Source organism: Rhinatrema bivittatum, chromosome 7 (assembly GCF_901001135.1).
Source record: "Rhinatrema bivittatum chromosome 7, aRhiBiv1.1, whole genome shotgun sequence".
NCBI classification, from domain to species: Eukaryota; Metazoa; Chordata; class Amphibia; order Gymnophiona; family Rhinatrematidae; genus Rhinatrema; species Rhinatrema bivittatum.
The window spans coordinates 53,972,887-53,992,923 of record NC_042621.1 but is presented as its reverse complement, the minus strand read 5'-3'; the positions used below and the strand labels follow the sequence as shown (position 1 = coordinate 53,992,923).

The 20,037-nt window shown below is 41.4% G+C and overlaps 1 protein-coding gene across 1 annotated transcript in view; it reads right to left on the bottom strand.

Moving 5' to 3' along the window:
- Nucleotides 1-748: 748 nt before the first annotated feature.
- The window catches only part of RHPN2 (rhophilin Rho GTPase binding protein 2), a 123,597-nt gene continuing 104,308 nt past the window's right edge, over nucleotides 749-20,037 (bottom strand). Inside the window, exons 14-15 of the mRNA XM_029608399.1 lie at nucleotides 4,128-4,283; nucleotides 749-1,361 (exon numbers count right to left, since the gene is read on the bottom strand). Of these exons, the coding sequence (XP_029464259.1) occupies nucleotides 1,110-1,361; nucleotides 4,128-4,283 (408 nt within the window). The 3' untranslated portion in view covers nucleotides 749-1,109. The remainder of the gene's footprint in view (nucleotides 1,362-4,127; nucleotides 4,284-20,037) is intronic.

Below are 20,037 nucleotides of genomic sequence, written 5' to 3'. Positions count from 1 at the left end.
AACTTTATATTGCCATTTTAAAAAATACATTTACATGTTTAGTATTTTCCCCAGTTTACCCTAAACAATAAAAACACATTTTGAGTATCAAATAGCATAGTATCTACCCTGTAGATAGCATCTCAGTATAACACTAATGTGTTAGCAAACTGCAACTTAAGTAAATCACAAAGTGCAATTAGTTCTTTGTTGGAAAGGCAATTAAATTAAAAACTCATTCCACTCTTAGGATGCATTGATTACTAATGTTGATTTACAAGCCAAAAATAAATCAAAATATTGTTACAAATTACCCTGGGAGCTTGGACCTTAACTTTTCATGACTTTTGTAAAGTTGCATATATGGATTTTATTCACTAATCAAAATTAGCCAAGTTCCGTTTTTCCTGTGTATTTATGTCATATATGACTCCACTGAAGGTCTGAATTAGATCCCTCTCTTTCACATCATAACATTTTATCTTTGAATGCTGTCTAGCTGAAAAGGTGGTTCTAGACAGCAGCCTACGCTTGGTTAAAAAAGAAAAAAATTCTTCTATTAGTACCTGTGCAAAAGTCCCTAGAAATTAGGGGCGAAAGTATTGTAATTAAACACCAGCTTCACAGTAACCTAAGTAGAGCTGAAAATAATAAACATTCATCATCTACAGAAGAAAGTTCTATAGCTTCATTTGAGACAGACAAGAAAAAAAATGATACTTTCATACTACTTACCTTTTTAAATACATTAACCTAGTTCATAATAATAAAAGACTAAACTGGCCCATTTGTGATTAAGGGTGATACTCTGTGGCAGAATTGTTACCGTGAGTTTCAAATTTTTTTTTTTTTTTTTTAAAGACTAAATCCTTCATGATATTCAGTACCACACAATGTCTATTGTAAGACATAACACAATCACAAAATAATCACTTAAAATTAATCATAGTGGACACCAAATTAGTCCAGTTCCCACTAAAGGGTGGTTGGTTTTTTTTCCTATAGTGATTCATGAAGAATTTGTCTCATTTCCACTGGGATCCTGAAAATATTTCCATCATACAGAATGTTATGCAACAAACATACAAAAAACTTGCATTTAAAAATCTGATTCCACAGACATCTGATTGTCAGTATAATGAACTGTCCAAGTTCAGGTGGGCAAAAGGAGATAATTTCTTTTCTGGCAGAGTTTTTCCATTGACAGCTGAAGGAAGGCAGAGTGTGCTTGCTGCTTTTTGTCTGTTCTTAATTCCCCAACTCAGGAAAGACAGTTTCTTTGAGATCTTTTTGGTCTTATCAATTTTATCTTCATCCAGGGCTAAACATATCATCGAGTATGTTTTCTGCATGCCCACAGAGTAAGTTGCACTCTTGTTATGCTGTACACAAAGGAGAGAAATAAATAATTTGAGGACTTAGAACAGTAGAAAAACTTACAACATATGAATCACTTTATAAGCCAGATTGCATCATGTTTCTGCATTCACTGTATTGATATTTAATACCACTGAAAGAGCCTCAAATAAAATCAAGGTCGTGTATAGTGTGGAGCCTCTGTACTAATGGTTCTCTCCTTTTGTGTATCTATGGGAAAAGTTCTTAGTAAACAGGGCCCTAGGTTACATGGAGCTGTGAGAGTAGGAGAGGGACATATCTTTTGACTAGGTTATGCTAAAGCTGCTCTCTATATAATATTTCCTAGGAACAATAGCAAAGTGTCACATTCCAAGAGCATTCTGATAATAGAATACAAACAGGAAAGTTATTGTTCATTACTGTCAGACCAATAAATAATATTTACTTACTATCATAGAAAATGATCACAGATAAAGACTAAAGAGGGCCTTCGAGTCTGCCCAGCAAGGTGTTTAGAATTGTAACTACCACTCCATGAAAGTTACTCCCATGCCTTCTGTTAAGGGTTGTAACTGCCACTCATTGCAGGGTTGTAACTGCCACTCATTGCAGGTTACCCCCTGTGCATAAATGTTATACTAAAATTATCACCTATGATCTCAATTCTTCATGCCCTTGGTCCAGCCACAGAAGATCTAGAGCAGAGCTTTCCAAACTTTTCATGTTGGTGACACACTTTTTAGACAAACATAATTTCACGACACGGTAATTCAGTCTACTAGTAAACCAGAGGTTAAAGGTTAAACGAACGAAACATATTTCGACAATTTATGTATGTTTCCTTAAATATATACATAAATAAAATGTTTCACGACACAACCTATCTCATGAAAACCTTAAATTTATATTAAAAATATATATTCCAAGATTCATGTTATTGTTATAATTTATGAGAAACAATAATAAAACAAATTGTCTGTCCCCCACACACTCATCTCTCTCCTCCCCCCAGCACATGTCTGGCCCCCACACACTCATATCTCTCCCCCTCAAGCACATGTCTGTCCCCCCAGCACGTTTGCCCCCCACTCACTCATCTCTCTCCCCCCAGCACATGTCTGGCCCCCACACTCATGTACCTCATCTTTTTGATTGTTGCCAGTTAAGTGCTTCACTCCCTTCCATGATCACCAGACACTGCTGCTTGCAGTCAGTACTCCTCATGGCCAGGCCTCATCGGCAGCAGCAGCCAATGCAAGGATGGCTGGGCTTGTTCCACCCACCAAGCCCCCCAAAAAAACGCGATTGACAGCAAAAATCACCCAATAATAAGCAACCCATAAACTGAAAAAAAAAGTGAATCTCTAGAAAAAAAAAAGCCCAAACTCGCATCAGAGTTGACCGGGCTTGCGCGACACACCTGCACACTGCAGGCGACACACTAACGTGTCCCGACACACAGTTTGGAAAGCTCTGATCTAGAGGGAAGGGACATGAAAACCCGAGATAACAGGTGCTAATATTGTGGTGTAACCTGCATAGAGCAACATTTACAAACCTTCACAGAAAGCATCTGCTGCTGAGAGCCATGAACAGTTAATTTTAAGATAGCACAGCTGTAGTGTGCAACTATGGGGAAAATATTTTTTAAAAAAACAGGACCAGCCAACATTTTAGGAGCTACTACTATTAATCATTTATACAATGGTGGAAAACATGGTTTTCTTTCTAAATTTGCTCTTTTATGTTTTATGGCTTTTTGCTCATTTTGTGCTTAATATTTTTTTTCGTTGCTTCTTACACCTTACTCCTTGCCTCAGTTTCTCTCATTTGCCCCCTCTCCCCCATTGCACTTGGCTTCCCAACTTCTGAACACAGCAGAGACAGTTTCATCTCTATGACCCAGCAGCTGGAACCTATGCCAATAATGCAGCAGGTCACACCTCTGCAACAGCTACCAAGGACAGAAATGTTAAGTCACCCAAGATTTTTCCAACCCTGCAAATAGATGTTCACTAAATACCAAGAAATTTTTTTGTGCAGGTCTTTTGTATTCTGTTTAAAAGTGACATTTAATTAAAATGTGGAGGTGAGTCAGTTGGTAATCAGATGATTCAGATTCATTCAAATCTTTTTTTTTCCTTTTTGATTTGATTTCTACTCCAAAATTTTGAAAAAAAAAAAGCTTCTCTTACTTAGCAGCTGCCCACTATTCTGAGTCCTCATCAAAACGCGATAGGCATTGCACACTGCTGCAGGGATAGCTCCAGGGAATCATGGTTTACAGACCCTTTCACCTCCAGGTCACAGATTCCAATCCAGCTTAGTCTCATAGGTACTTAGGAAAGAGAGCTATGGGAAAGAATTGGCAGTCTCTGTCCAGGAACCACGGCAACCTCCATATTCCTATGATTATGTGAATTCTGCTGCGCATTTAGTCACTGATACGTGATCAGAACATTGGTGGACAACAAATGCATTACAAATAACTGACAGATTGCAGAAAATGGGCATCCCATTCTAGAAAAAGGGTAAATATGATATTTTATCATGATTAAAAAGGGAAACCTTGGAATAAAAAAAAAATTAGAAAAATTCAGCTCATACTGAAGCAATATCAGTTACATATTAAGATGGTTTACTTTATTTGCATCTGAATTTCCTCAATTTTTTATTTTTTTAAACAGTGTCATCTGATTCTTCATTGTTTATGCCCATCTGGCATTTTTATATTTATTTCTCATTTGCAGTTTGCTGAACCCCAAAGAGAGGAAAGTTTTTTCACCTACCAGATATGATGTCTGATCCTGGGAACTTATCACTTGAATCTCAATGCTTTTTTCAGTGATGCCTTCAAACATTTTCATAATCTCACTGATTCCCAACCATTTGCAATCTGTGCCTTCAACTGCAACAATATAGTCTCCTTCCTTCAATCCCTTTAACTGTGAAAGAATGATTTATATGAATTTCCTGGTAATATGCATCAAATGCTTACAGAGTGCAAACCCAACAATCAGAAATCACAGCACCAGCGATGCAATCCAGCATGAGGAACATTTTTATCAATAGTTCATCTTCAGATGTAAAATGCCATCAATGTACAGCATAACACTGCCATCAATGGATCTTTTTTTTAATTTTACAATATCAAGACACCACAAAATTTTACAATATCAAGACCACCACAAAAGTACAAAGTGCTTTTTTTTTTTTTTTTTTTTGCTATGTGCGCTACCCTTGGGGGTAGTATTCATACAGTAACGAAATCTCATGTGCATATGTGCTCAAAAGACCTTGTTAATGTATGCCGCAATTCTGCTAGTTCGGGTGAGTCTTGTAAATCAGCAAAGACATTTTTTTAAAAAGTCTGAGCCCAATTTATTTTATTTATTTAAAACTTTTTTATACTGATATTCGTTTGCACATCACATCGGTTTACATAGAACGGGTATAAAATAAGAGAAAGAAAAGAAAAGTTTTTTTTTAGTTGGCAGAATGCAGGCAAAACATTGTTCTGGCGCTGGGTTTTATCCTCTCATCCAGCTACTGAAGACAGAGTTCTAAAATTCTTTAGAATTACATCACTTCTATATATGTCCCTAATACAACCCGTACGATCAGTGTACTATGGTCAAAGCAAAACTTACAATATAATTAATAGAATAAACCCCTTAAACTCTCCATTTGAGGAAGACAAAAAAAAACCATACAAACTACTCCATCAGAATGCAATACATAAGAACATGCCATACTGGGTCAGACCAAGGGTCCATCAAGCCCAGCATCCTGTTTCCAACAGAGGCCAATCCAGGCCATAAGAACCTGGCAAGTACCCAAAAACTAAGTCTATTCCATGTTACTGTTGCTAGTAAAAGCAGTGGCTATTTTCTAAGTCAACTTGATTAATAGCAGGTAATGGACTTCTCCTCCAAGAACTTATCCAATCCTTTTATAAACACAGCTACACTAACTGCACTAACCACATCCTCTGGAAACAAATTCCAGAGTTTAATTGTGCATTGAGTAAAAAAGAACTCTCTCAGATTAGTTTTAAATGTGCCCCATGTTAACTTCATGGAGTGCCCCCTAGTCTTTCTACTATCCGAAAGAGTAAATAACTGATTCACATCTAGACCTCTCATTATTTTAAACACTTCTATCATATTCCCCCTCAGCCGTCTGTTCTCCAAGCTGAAAAGTCCTAACCTCTTTAGTCTTTCCTCATAGGGGAGCTGTTCCATTCCCCTTATTTTGGTAGCCCTTCTCTGTACCTTCTCCATCGCAATTATATCTTTTTTGAGATGCGGCAACCAGAATTGTACACAGTATTCAAGGTGCGGTCTCACCATGGAGCGATACAGAGGAATTATGACATTTTCTGTTTTATTCACCATTCCCTTTCTAATAATTCCCAACATTCTGTTTGCTTTTTTGACTGCCGCAGCACACTGAACAGACGATTTCAATGTGTTATTTACTATGACGCCTAGATCTCTTTCTTGGGTTGTAGCACCTAATATGGAACCCAACATTGTGTAATTATAGCATGGGTTATTTTTCCCTATATGCATCACCTTGCACTTATCCACATTAAATTTCATCTGCCATTTGGATGCCCAATTTTCCAGTCTCAAAAGGTCTTTCTGCAATTTATCACAATCTGCTTGTGATTTAACTACTCTGAACAATTTTGTGTCATCTGCAAATTTGATTATCTCACTCGTCATATTTCTTTCCAGATCATTTATAAATATATTAAAAGTAAGGGTCCCAATAGAGATCCCTGAGGCACTCCACTGTCCACTCCCTTCCACTGAGAAAATTGTCCATTTAATCCTACTCTCTGTTTCCTGTCTTTTAGCCAGTTTGCAATCCACAAAAGGACATCGCCACCTATCCCATGACTTTTTACTTTTCCTAGAAGCCTCTCATGAGGAACTTTGTCAAACGCCTTCTGAAAATCCAAGTATACTACATCTACCGGTTCACCTTTATCCACATGTTTATTAACTCCTTCAAAAAAGTGAAGCAGATTTGTGAGGCAAGACTTGCCCTGGGTAAAGCCATGCTGACTTTGTTCCATTAAACCATGTCTTTCTATATGTTCTGTGATTTTGATGTTTAGAACACTTTCCACTATTTTTCCTGGCACTGAAGTCAGGCTAACTGGTCTGTAGTTTCCCGGATCGCCCCTGGAGCCCTTTTTAAATATTGGGGTTACATTTGCTATCCTCCAGTCTTCAGGTACAATGGATGATTTTAATGATAAGTTACAAATTTTTACTAATAGGTCTGAAATTTCATTTTTTAGTTCCTTCAGAACTCTGGTGTGTATACCATCCGGTCTAGGTGATTTACTACTCTTCAGTTTGTCAATACAGGAAATACCACCCCAGGACTACAGGGGGTACTACTCACATTACTTATTTGTAACCCAAGAAGACAGGTGATCTTCACCAGATCCTGGATCTCAGGTCATTAAACAGGCACTTGTGTTGGGAAAATTTCAAGATGACATCTTCATCCAGCCCAGTGACTGGATGTGCCCTCTGTCTCAACCTAAAAGATGCATATGCACACATCCCAATCCATTCCTCGTGTTGGTGCTACCTTTGCTTCAGGGTCAGGCATACATTTCTAATACAAGGTCATCCCTTTTGGACTCTCCTGCCCCAAGAATCTTCATGAAATGCCTAGCGTTGGCTGTGGTACACCTACATCATTTCATGATAACCATTTGTCAAGATAGGGGAAAAAGGCATAATAGTGGCACCAGACAAATGCACACTAAAGTTTTCACACAGAGATTACAATTTGCTACCTGAAAACTTTAAGTTTTCTTATTGATTATGAGAAGTCAATGCTCCATCCAGCACAATGAATCCAGTTCATAGTTGTGCAAATAAGACTTGATCAGATCCAAAGCTTTTCTCCCCCACGAGAGGGCTCTCAAACTTTGCATCTTGGCAAAAAACATTTGCAACGCCAGAGAACAGCAGTTCGTCATATACTGGTTATGCTCAGGTACATGGCAGCTGCCATACATGTAATCACATTAAGACAACTCCATACATGTCATATGCTGTGGAAACTAAAAAGCCAATGGTGCCAGTTCCTTCAACAGTTATCAACGTGGATTTAAGTAACTCAGTCAGTGGCACAGGAAATAAGATGGTGACTACAGCCAATCATATTGGAAAACAGCTCCCCCGTACATCCAGTTCCACACCAACTGATCTTAATGATGGATGCTTCCACCCTGGGGTGGGGTGCTCACCTCCTGCAGTACAAGACAGAAGGGCTTTGGAATCATGACAAACGATTGTGGTCCATTAATCTACTGGAACTCAGGGCTATGTGGAAAGCTCTCAAGGCATTCAAACATCTCAAGGGAACGGCTTTGATGTCAAACAGAGGCACAGGATCATGGGACCTTTGCGAGGAGACCTTGCAAATATGGGATTGGGCAGACCATGCCAAAGTAACTCTTTAAGCCACATATTTATTTATTTAATTCTTTTTAATATACCGATGCTCAAGACCAGGTCTTATCGTACAAGTTTACAATAAACTAGGGGGTAAACCAGTTAACACTGAGGGGCGGATTTTAAGAGCCCTGCTCGCGTAAATCCGGGCAGATTTACGCGAGCAGGGCCCTGCGAGCCGGTGCGCCTATTTTACATAGGCCTACCGGCGCGCGCAGAGCCCCGGGACTCGCGTAAGTCCTGGGGTTTTCCGAGGGGGGCGTGTCGGGCGGGCCCGATCCGCGCGGCGTTTTTGGGGCGGGACGTAGCGTTTCAGGGGCAGGTCCGGGGGTGTGGCCGCGCCCTCCGGACCCGCCCCCAGGTCACGTCCCGGCGCGCTGGGATTTACGTCTCCCTCCGGGAGGCATAAATCCCCCGACAAAGGTAAGGGGGGGGTTTAGACAGGGCCGGGGGGGTGGGTTAGGTAGGGGAAGGTGAGGGGAGGGCAAAAGAAAGTTCCCTCCGAGGCCGCTCCGATTTCGGAGCGGCCTCGGAGGGAACGGAGGTAGGCTGCGCGGCTCGGCGCGCGCCGGCTATACAGAAATCGGTAGCCTTGCGCGCGCCGATCCAGGATTTTAGCGGCTACGCGCGTATCTACTAAAATCCAGCGTACTTTTGTTTGCGCCTGATGCGCCAACAAAAGTACGCCAAATCGCGCGTTTTGAAAATCTACCCGTGAAAGCGAAAGTTACATTACAACAGGGAGTATGGAACAAGGCTGTTAGAAAAAAAAGGGATAGATTAACAATTTCTAACTGGAGAGCAGTGCATGTAAGCAGAGAGTAATTGCTTACATGGTAAGAATTATATACAATTTACACAGTGGAGTCGATTAGGCAAGTTATATGTTATATTTGCCAGGCATTGCCGACATGGAGGCAGACTGCCTCAGTAGAATATTTTGCCCACATGAATAGTCCCTGGCTCAGGCAGTAACCAATAACTTGTTCCACTGTTTTGGTCAACACCCTGGATAGACCTGTTTCGCCATGGACAACAGAAAAGTACACTGTTTCTGCTTAATTCGGTCCAGCCCCCACCGAGAAGTGCCAGATGCTTTTCTGTTGCCCTGTAGCAAGGGTCTACTCTAAACATTCCTCAACTATCATGAATTCCCAAAACAGTGCAAAAATGCATACAAGATCATGCCCAGATGATTCTAAAAGGCCCTGCCTGATCAAGGTAGTCGTATGTATATTTTGTACAGTATTCAACCTCCCCTCCATTACACCTCAGGAGAAAACCAAGATCTGTTCACAGGAGGTGGGATGCATTCAACACATGGATGTTATACATGCGGCCCTAGCGAACTGGAACCTATCACACTTGATTCAAGATGTCCTATCAGCAAGAAAGCCAATCCCCTCCCCCGTCAGAATTACACATTCAAATGGTGTCTCTATTCTAATTGGTGCATGCATCATTCTCTAGACTTGTTCGCCTGCAAATCCAGACATTTACTTTCTTATCTACACCATCTCTCTCTAACAGCACTCACAACCACTTCGGCAAGAGTGCACCTGAGCACCATAGTGGCATACCATAATTGAGAAAATGGAGCTCCAATTTCCATGCACCCGCTAATTTCCTGCTTCATGAGGGGATTTCTCCACCTACAACCACTAGTTAAACGACCCTCAGTTCCTTGGAATATAAACATAGTCCTGTAGTCTCTAATGAAGCCTTCATTTCAACCCTTGGAGTCTGTTTCGCTGAAATTACTCACCTGGAAGGTATTCGTCTTAGTAGTGGTAACCTCCACACCCAGAATAAGCGAGATCCAGACCTTAGTCCATTTTTTACCCCATCTCTGGTTCTTCCAAACAAGGTGGCGTTCCGTCCCCACCCAAAGTTCTTACCAAAAGTATTGCCATTCCACTTGAATCAGAGCATCTGGCTTCCAACATTTTCCCAAAACCGCACAAGCATGAAAGGGAAAAACTACTCTATACGCTCAAATGCAAACAAGCTCTGGCTTACTATAAAATAAGGACTCAGACTCGTAGAAAAGGGTTTCAATTATTCATTTCCTATGATATGAACAGACTAGGTGTCCCAGTGACAAAGCATACACTCTAACTGGATCATGAGTTGCATTAAGCACTGCTACGCTGCACACTCGCTCTACCTTTTAGACCCAGTGAGGGCACATCAAGTACGTGCAATAACTGCATCAACTGCACACGAATAATATTGCTAGAGGACATATGCAGAGTCACCACCTGGTCATCCATCCACACTTTCTCCTTGCATGTCTGCCTAGATAAAGTAGACGTAGCTAAAAGTTCAGTAGGAACAGCAGTCCTCAATAGCACAGTTACACCTTAGTGTGCTGTCCACAAAGGAGTCCAGGTTACAAAGAAAAAAAAAGAAGAAACAGAAGAAAAAGTCTTTATATTTATGTTGCAACCTTCAGCTTGGGACTCCCCATTGAGAATAGCGAAGCAAAACTTGCTACACATGTAAGTGGATGTGCAGAGACCTATGCTACTCTTTTACAAACTATGTGGCAGAAGCTGCACAGTTTGTAAAATACCACGTATTTCTGCCCAAACGTATGCACATATGTTTCAGTACGTGCTTATATTTATAATAAAATTTCTCTATGTATTTTTAAAAAATACACATGCATATTTTATGTGCAAAATAATTATAACAGTTCATATGTAATAATGGACTTAAGGGCGGGGGCAGGTATATTTTATGTTCGTATACTTGGATTCACCAGTTTGCCCAAACCTTCACCAGTTTACCTACTCTAGCACATCACCTGAACCCCTACTACTTCACCCCGTGTCAAGAGGAGTACCACAGGGATGTGTTTTGGGACAGATTCTGTTCAATATCTTTGGGAGCGACATTGTGGAAGGGATAGAAGGTAAAATCTATTTGTGGATGATACCAAGATCTGCAACAGAGTGGACATGCCTGAAGGAGCAGAGAAAATGAAAAGCAATTTAAGAAAGCTTGATGACAGTTTGAGGATTTAGCAGCTGAGAGGGACCTTGGGGGTGGTTCTGTCTGCCGATCTGAAGGCCGTGAGGCAATATGACAAGGTGATAGCTGAAGCCAGAAGAATGCTGGGATGCATAGAGAGAGGAATAGCCAGCAAGAAAAAGGAGGTAGTGATGCAGGTCCTCGGAGAGGCCTCACTTGGAGTACTCTGTTCAGTATGGGAGCTCATATCTCAAAAAAGATAGAGGTGGTCCAAAGAAGGGCAACCAAAATGGTGTGGGGTCTGTATCAGAGCCATAGCACTACCTCGTACCAAGGAGAGCAGTGTGGTCAGCAGGTCCTCAGCAAGAGAAAAAGCAGCGTGGCCCCCCCCCCTGTCAAAATAGTGTGGTCAGTGCGGCCTTAGTAAGTGGAAAAGCAGTGTGGCCCTCTGGCAACAATGCTTATTGTGGTGGGACCACGCTGCTTTTTCACTTACTAAGGCCACGCTTACTATGTTGTTGATTTCAACAGAGTCTCACTGTTTTGGAGGAAAAGGAGGAGCGTGCCCTGCTAGAAATAGTCCAATGCTAGAGCTGGCTTGACCCCCATGGCCGGAAGTCATTCCCTTGTCCACAGAGGCTGAAGGAGGAGAATACTACTGCCTGCTAAGTCAAGGAGGAAGTGAGTAAGTGAGAGAGCATGTGTGTGGGAAAGTGAGAGAAAGCATGTGTGTGTGTATGAGAGGCAGCATGTGTGTGCACAACAACCCAGTTACTCTCTGCCTGCTAATCCATGAATTTCAGGGCATATGGAAATCAAAAGTACCAAGGTATGGAATACGGGGAATTTTTTTTAATCCTTATTTTAATTGTTAGGTGTTATTTGATGTGTGTGTTTTGAAATATCTTATTGATGTTTGGAAGATTTTTATATGAGTTTTTAATTACTAAATGTTATTCTATTCATTAATTGTTTTGAATTATTAATTTTATTGATATGGTTTTACTCATTGGGGTAGATTTTAAAATTGTGCACCTTGCATGCGCCGAGCCATACTGCCTTCCCCTACCCCACCTTCCCTTCCCCTACCTCCCCCCCCCTATCTTTTCCTTTTTCATTCTCCTGTTGCAAAACTTACTTCAGCCCTGGAGCTGAAGTAAGTTGCGCGCGCCAGCCAACTGCCGACACGCGATCCCTGGCATAGCGGCAAATCGCCGCTGTGCTGGAGCCTCTGACCCCACCAAGGACACCGGGGCAGGCCCGCCCACCCACCCACCACCAACTGCTAACAGCGCCGGCGAGAGAAAGAAAGAACAACAAAAGAGAAATAAAGACAAGTGCCTTTTAAATTACTAGGACCTCAGAGAGGGAGATTGTGATCCTTAGCCACACACACCCCCCAACCCGACATCGCCAGCGCTACAGCGCCAAGACAGCGATACCTCCAGGCAAAGGACACTGGGGCAGGCCCACCCACCCACTCACCCACCACCACCTGCTAACAGCGCAGGCGAGAGAAAGAAAGAACAAAAGAGAAATAAAGGCAAGTGCCTTTTAAATTACTGGGACCTCAGAGAGGGACATCGCGATCCCTAGCCACGGCCCCCCAACCCGACGTCGCCAGCACCGCAGCGCTAAGACAGCGACACCTCCAGGTGACGCGCCGAAGGGGCGCGACAAAGGGGCTTTCTCCTTTGTGCACCCCGCAGTGCCAGCAGTACATAATCTCCAGATTTTCTCCGAACGTTAAGAAGAATGGCAAACCATCAACCCTCCACAATCTGCAAGGACAACAGAAACGGACCAAACACTGACAACTGGAATGAAAGAGGTACGAAATCTAAAACAAAACTTAAATATCAACAAACAACCATTACTCACAACAACAACACATCTCTATGTAACTAACACTTTCTTTCCTACTCTTTAATGCCCAATCAATAATCAAAAAAATACCAATCATCAACGACCTTCTCCAAGATAAAAAAAAACCAGACTTTATAGCCATCACAGAAATATGGGCAAAAAACAGACACAGTAATAATCAACCAAATCAACAACTCCACCTATAGAACGTTTTCTTTACCCAGACCTAAAAAGAAAGGCGGAGGCCTAATGCTCATCACCAAAACAAACCTACAGATGAAACTAATTCCAACAAGCAATTGCACTATTTGATTCTCCACACTTACAAATTTGACTAGTATACTGCCCCCCCATACTATCGAAAAAAAACTGCTCACCACTTACTACATTTTTCCTGACCAAATTATCTATTAACAAACCCATAATTATTCTTGGTGACTTCAACTTACACATTGACTCTACCCCCTACTTGCCTGCCTGCTCCTCAATCATTGATGCACTAGCATCACTGGGTCTCAATCAAATTATCAATGGCCCTACGCACAAAGCAGGTCATACACTAGACCTAATCTTCATCAATACCAATTTTTGGTCTAACCACCAAACGAAGATATCAAAAATACCATGGTTCAACCACTCTATCATCCACACAAATCTATTTTCAAATTATAAACGCACCACAAGAAAAAACACAATCAAATCCTTGTCTTATCATCTACATTTCTGCATTGAAACTCTTAAGCAAATCTTCAAACTGAACTAACAAATATAGATCTATCAAACACAGAAAACGCAACATCTTCCTGGATCACCATAACGAAAACAATAGCAGATAAGATAAATCCCATAATAACAAAAATTATAAAAACCAAAAAATCAGAATCTCTGGTACAATAAAACATCAGAGCAGCCAAAAGGAAACTCAGAAAAATAGAGAAATTATGGAGAAAAAACAAAACAACCACACTACTAAACGCATACAGAACACAACTAGCCGAATACAAAAAACTCATCCATAAAACAAAAAGACTTCTACACCAAAAAAATAACCAAATACCAACAAAACCCTAAGATGCTCTTCAACATAGTAAAAAGCCTAACAAAATCATCTTTCGACGATCAATCACTTTCAACACCAAAGATCAATAGCAATGACTTCACAGACTTCTTTAACGAAAAAATCAAAATCCTCATAAAGAACAACCTAGAAAATGACTCACAAGACCAGAAATTACTGAACATTCAAACAAAAACCTGGTCCAACTTTGAAACAGCATCTTCCTTAGAAATCCAAATGATCATTAAAAAAATGAACCCAGCTAAACACCCTATTGACGCCATACCCATTACAACAATAAAAAATCTCGAACCACCAATAACCAAAACTAACTAAAATTGTAAACCTTTCCCTCATGGAAGGAAACTACCCAGAATGCCTAAAATTGGCAATCATCAAAACAACATCCTCCTACCCTTCAATTTGGCTTCAGAAAGCAACTGAATACTGAAACCCTACTACTTGCAATGAATGACTTCGTACTCAAAGTTTTTGAAAAAGGCCAAAGTTACCTTCTAATCCTGCTCGACCTATCAGCAGCCTTTGATACAGTAAATCGCTCTATATTGATTAATCGTCTATCTGAAATAGGAGCTAACAAAACAACCCTTCAATGGTTCTCCTCGTACCTGTCACAAAGATCCTACCAAATGCTACTTAATGATTCCCTCTCAAAGAGAATCAACCTAAACACTGGAATTCCCCAAGGATCCGCTCTTTCAGCGACGCTCTTTAACATCTATCTGCTCCCATTATGCCACTTCCTTTCAAATCTGAATCTAACCCACTTCATTTATGCTGACGATATTCAAATATTAATCCCAAGAAAAAAATCACTAGAAGAAACATACAAATTAACAGCCAATTACCTAAACAGCATAAAGGAAATACTAGCCAACCTAAAACTCATCCTCAACTTCGACAAGACTGAATTAATATTACTAGACAGAAAGAACAACTCTCCTTAAATACAACCGCTCAACCTCATGAACCAAAATTCAATCATATCTCCAATCAACCATGCCCACAACCTCGGAGTAATAATTGACAGAAAACTTTCATTCAAAAACTATATCAACAAAATCAAAGACTGTTATCATAAACTACTTACACTCCGTCATCTAAAACTTTTTCTCTCCAACAATGACTTCAGATCAGTCCTCCAATTACTAATTTTCTCCAACATAGACTACTACAATTCTCTTCTTCTCAACTTACCTCTAAACACCATTCGCCCACTCCAGATCCTGCAGAACTCAGCTGCAAGAATCCTCACAGGAGCAAAAAAGCATGACCATATCACCCCAACACTTATTTCACTTCACTGGCTACCAATAAGATACAGGATTGAATACAAAGTCCTATCCATCCTACATAAAATTATATATGAAAAACAAGAAAATTGGCTAAGCCCCTACATACAACTACATACCCCAAGCAGAAACCTTAGATCAGCAAATAAGGGACTCCTAAAAACACCACCAACGCACTCAAATCAACTCACCTCAACCCAAAAAAGAGCAATCTCCCTTGGTAGCCCAAAACTTTGGAACTCCCTACCAACTAAGCTCAGAACTCAAGAAAACCTAAAAACCTTCAAAAAGGAGTTAAAAACGTAGTTGTTCAACAAAGCATACCAACTCACCCAATGAACACCACAACATCATCGCCCTCCAATCCAACCTCATGAATAAATAAATGAAATTCATCACATCTAAGTTTTCATAAATAAGAAATGAAACAAAAAACTGAACTAAATCCTTACACATGTTATCCCCTATGCTTAATAACAGTTTGTACTTTGCATCCCTTGTTTAACCCCCTTATCTCTGTAACCTTATTTTATAAACCGTTATGATAGCATTATTTTGACGTTTCCGAATGACGGTTTATAAAACTCATTAAATAAATAAATAAAAATAGTAAAGCCCCGGGACTTGAAAATCCAGCCCATTTTGTTTTATGAGGAATGGTAATGTTTGTTTTTTACATTTTTGCAGTGCATAAAGAATTTGGCTTCTTGTTTCCAGTTCAGTTTTTGTCTGTACATTTCTTTTTATACTGCATGGTCTCTTTATTCTGTATTTGAGGGTCTGTGTTATGCATGTGTGATTGAAGTGAGTTATTCCATTAGAACATAAGAAATTGCCATGCTGGGTCAGACCAAGGGTCCATCAAGCCCAGCATCCTGTTTCCAACAGAGGCCAAAACCAGGCCACAAGAACCTGGCAATTACCCAAACACTAAGAAGATCCCATGCTACTGATGAAATTAATAGCAGTGGCTATTCCCTAAGTATAATTGATTAATAGCCATTAATGGACTTCTCCTCCAAGAACTTATCCAAACCTTTTTTGAACCCAGCTACACTAACTGCACTAACCACATCCTCTGGCAACAAATTCCAGAGCTTTATTGTGCGTTGAGTGAAAAAGAATTTTCTCCGATTAGTCTTAAATGTGCTACTTGCTAACTTCATGGAATGCCCCCTAGTCCTTCTATTATTCGAAAGTGTAAATAACCGAGTCACATCTACTCGTTCAAGACCTCTCATGATCTTAAAGACCTCTATCATATCCCCCCCCTCAGCCGTCTCTTCTCCAAGCTGAACAGCCCTAACCTCTTCAGCCTTTCCTCATAGGGGAGCTGTTCCATCCCCTTTATCATTTTGGTTGCCCTTCTCTGTACCTTCTCCATCACAACTATATCTTTTTTGAGATGCGGCGACCAGAATTGTACACAGTATTCAAGGTGTGGTCTCACCATGGAGCGATACAGAGGCATTATGACATTTTCCATTCTATTAACCATTCCCTTCCTAATAATTCCTAACATTCTATTTGCTTTTTTGACTACTGCAGCACACTGAGCAGACGATTTTAAAGTATTATCCACTATGATGCCTAGATCTTTTTCCTGGGTGGTAGCTCCTAATATGGAACCTAACATCGTGTAACTACAGCAAGGGTTATTTTTCCCTATATGCAACACCTTGCACTTGTCCACATTAAATTTCGTCTGCCATTTGGATGCCCAATCTTCCAGTCTTGCAAGGTCCTCCTGTAATGTATCACAGTCTGCTTGTGATTTAACTACTCTGAATAATTTTGTATCATCCGCAAATTTGATAACCTCACTCGTCATATTCCTTTCCAGATCCCTGAGGCACTCCACTGTTTACTCTTTTCCACTGAGAAAATTGACCATTTAATCCTACTCTCTGTTTCCTGTCTTTTAACCAGTTTGTAATCCACGAAAGGACATCGCTTCCTATCCCATGACTTTTTAGTTTTCGTAGAAGCCTCTCATGAGGGACTTTGTCAAACACCTTCTGAAAATCTAAATACACTACATCTACCGGTGTGTAATTTCTATGTAGGGATCTACAGCAGCTTGGATTGTTCTGTTTTCCTAATAGGGGGTTTAATATTTATAGTATTGACTTTCATAGATAGGGTTGTTGCTGTTTGAGTGCTGGCAGTTAGTGCAGTTTTAATACAGAAATTCATTTTTTCTCATGGCTCTCTGAGGGTCATGCCCTTGCCCAAGATGCGTTACAGTAAGCTTAATACTATATAGGTTCCAAGCATCTCTTGCTTGTTTGCAGGGTTTTCGGATTGGCACCTCACCAGTGCATGAAAATATAATATACATATTGTAAGATATTTTTCATGTAAAATGTTATAAATGCATAACCTTTAATTGTGTGTGTAAGGAGGGTGTGATGGGGGTCAGAGGTGCAAGTCTTACAGTTTTCCTGGGGCACCTAATAACCTTGCACTGGCCATGGGCATTACTGTACAAACATTGAACAGAGTCTCCAAACTCTGTTGTGTAATGGGTGAGGGCAGAGTTTTTCATTTGGCCATAGGCGCCAAATTGCCTGGCTACAGCTCTGAAAAGTCTTATGAGGAGAGGTTGAAGGATCTAAATATGTTCCTGGAAGAGAGGAGATGCAGGGGAGATATGATACAGACCTTCAGATACCTAAAAGGATTTAATGATGCACAAACTTTGAACCTTTTTCATTGGAAAGGAAACAGAACTAGAGGTCATGAAATGAAAATTCAGGGGAAAAATACTCAGAACCAACATAAGGAAATATTTTTTCATGGAGAAGATGGTGGATGCCTAGAATGCCCTTCTGGAAGAGAGGGTGAGAACAAACACAGTAAACAAATTCACAAGGGCATGGAATAAACACTGTGGATCCCTAAAGGTTTGAGGATAATGAAGAAGAGTGTGCATGGGGGTAGCGTGCACGGAACAGCAGTTAGTACCCTTAACCAAAAGGCATGGGGGAATTACTACCCTCAACCAATTAGCCTTGTTGATTTAGGTACAACTTCAACATCACTCTCTGCTTTGACAGCAGTGCAGGGAAAGCAAATGTTGCTTACCTGATGTAACAGGTGTTCTCACAGGACAGCAGGATGTTAGTCCTCACAAATGGGTGACATCGAGGATGGAGCCCCAACCACGGAAAACTTCTGTCAAAGTTTCAGGAACTTTGACTGGCCCCTACTGGGCATGCCCAGCACGGCACCAACCCTGCAGCCAGCAGGGGTCTCCCTTCAGTCTTGTTTTCAAAGCTACAGGCAGTGCAGAAAAGATAAAATAAAAACGAACCCAACACCGCGGGGTGGCGGGCGGGTTTCGTGAGGACTAACATCCTGCTGTCCTGTGAGAACACCTGTTACATCAGGTAAGCAACATTTGCTTTCTCACAGGACAAGCAGGATGGTTGTCCTCACAAACGGGTGAGTACCGAGCTGAGGATGTCCTGACTTGCACCAAATGTACCCAACGGCGTGCAACAGGCACAACAACTGGGGAGGAATTTGGTAAGGACATCCGCACCCTACCGTGAGGTGGAAGGGTGTTGGTACATCAAGTTGGAAAAAGGTTACGCAAGACAGATTGGCCGAAGATGGAATCTTGTCTTCCAGCTTTATCCAAACAATAGTGGGCTGCAAAGGTATGGAGGGAACTCCAGGTTGCAGCTTTGCAGATGTCAGGAAGCGGCACCGATCGAAGGTGTGCTACTGAAGTCGCCATGGCCCTCACAGAGTGTGCCTTAACACGGTCTTGGAAAGGAATGCCAGCTTGCTGATAGCAGAAGGAAATGCAGTCCGCCAACCAGGAGGAAAGAGCCTGCTTACCCACAGGTTGTCCTAACTTGTTAGGATGGAAAGAGACGAATAATTGAGTGCTCTTCCTGTGAGAAACTGTACGGTCTAGATAAAAAGCTAGAGCTTGTTTACAGTCTAGGGTATGCAGAGTCTGTTCCCCTGAGTTGGAGTGGGGCCTGGGAAAGAAGATAGGTAGTATGATGGATTGATTGATATGAAACTCCGAAACTACCTTAGGTAAAAATTTAGGGTGAGTGCGGAGTACCGCCCGGTCCTGCAGGAGTTTAGTGTAAGGCGGATAGGTAACTAGGGCCTGTAATTCACTAACCCTGCAAGCTGAAGTGATAGCCAAAAGGAATAACACTTTCCATGTGAGATATTTTAGGTCACAGGAGTGCAGAGGTTCGAAAGGTGGTTTCATAAGGCGACCAAGAACCAGATTAAGGTCCCAAGATGGGGCCGGAGGGCGTAAAGGTGGCTTCAAATGGAGTAAACCTTTAAGAAAACGGGTTACCAGGGGTTGTACTGAGATAGGGACACCCCCGATACCTTTATGGAAGGCAGCTACTGCACTAACATGCATTCTAATGGAAGAGGTTTTTAGACCTGATTCTGATAGATGCCATAAATAGTCCAAGAATTTAGAGATTGGACAGGAAAGGGGATCAAGGGACTGAGAAGTGCACCATGATGTGTACCGTTTCCATTTATATGAGTAAGATTTTCTTGTGGAAGGCTTTCGTGAAGCGATCAGGACACGAGAAACTGAATCCGAAAGGTTAAATGGCTGAAGGACTAACCTTTCAACATCCATGCCGTCAGTGACAAGGCTTGGAGGTTGGGATGGAGGAGGCATCCGTCGTTTTGAGTGAGCAGATGCGGGTCCGTTCCCAGAGGAATGTGTCTGCGGATGGAGAGATCCTGTAGTATGGGAAACCACACTTGGCGTGGCCAGTGCGGTGCTATCAGGATCATAGTTCCCCTGTCCTGACACAGCTTCACGAGAGTCTTCGACAGAAGAGGAAGTGGAGGGAATGCATAGAGCAGACCAGTTGTCCACGTGAGGGAGAACGCATCCCTCGGCCGAGAGTGCTGGCTCCGAATGAGAGAGCAGTAATTGTCCACTTTGTGGTTCTGAGGGGACACAAAGAGGTCTATGTGGGGATAACCCCACTTGTGA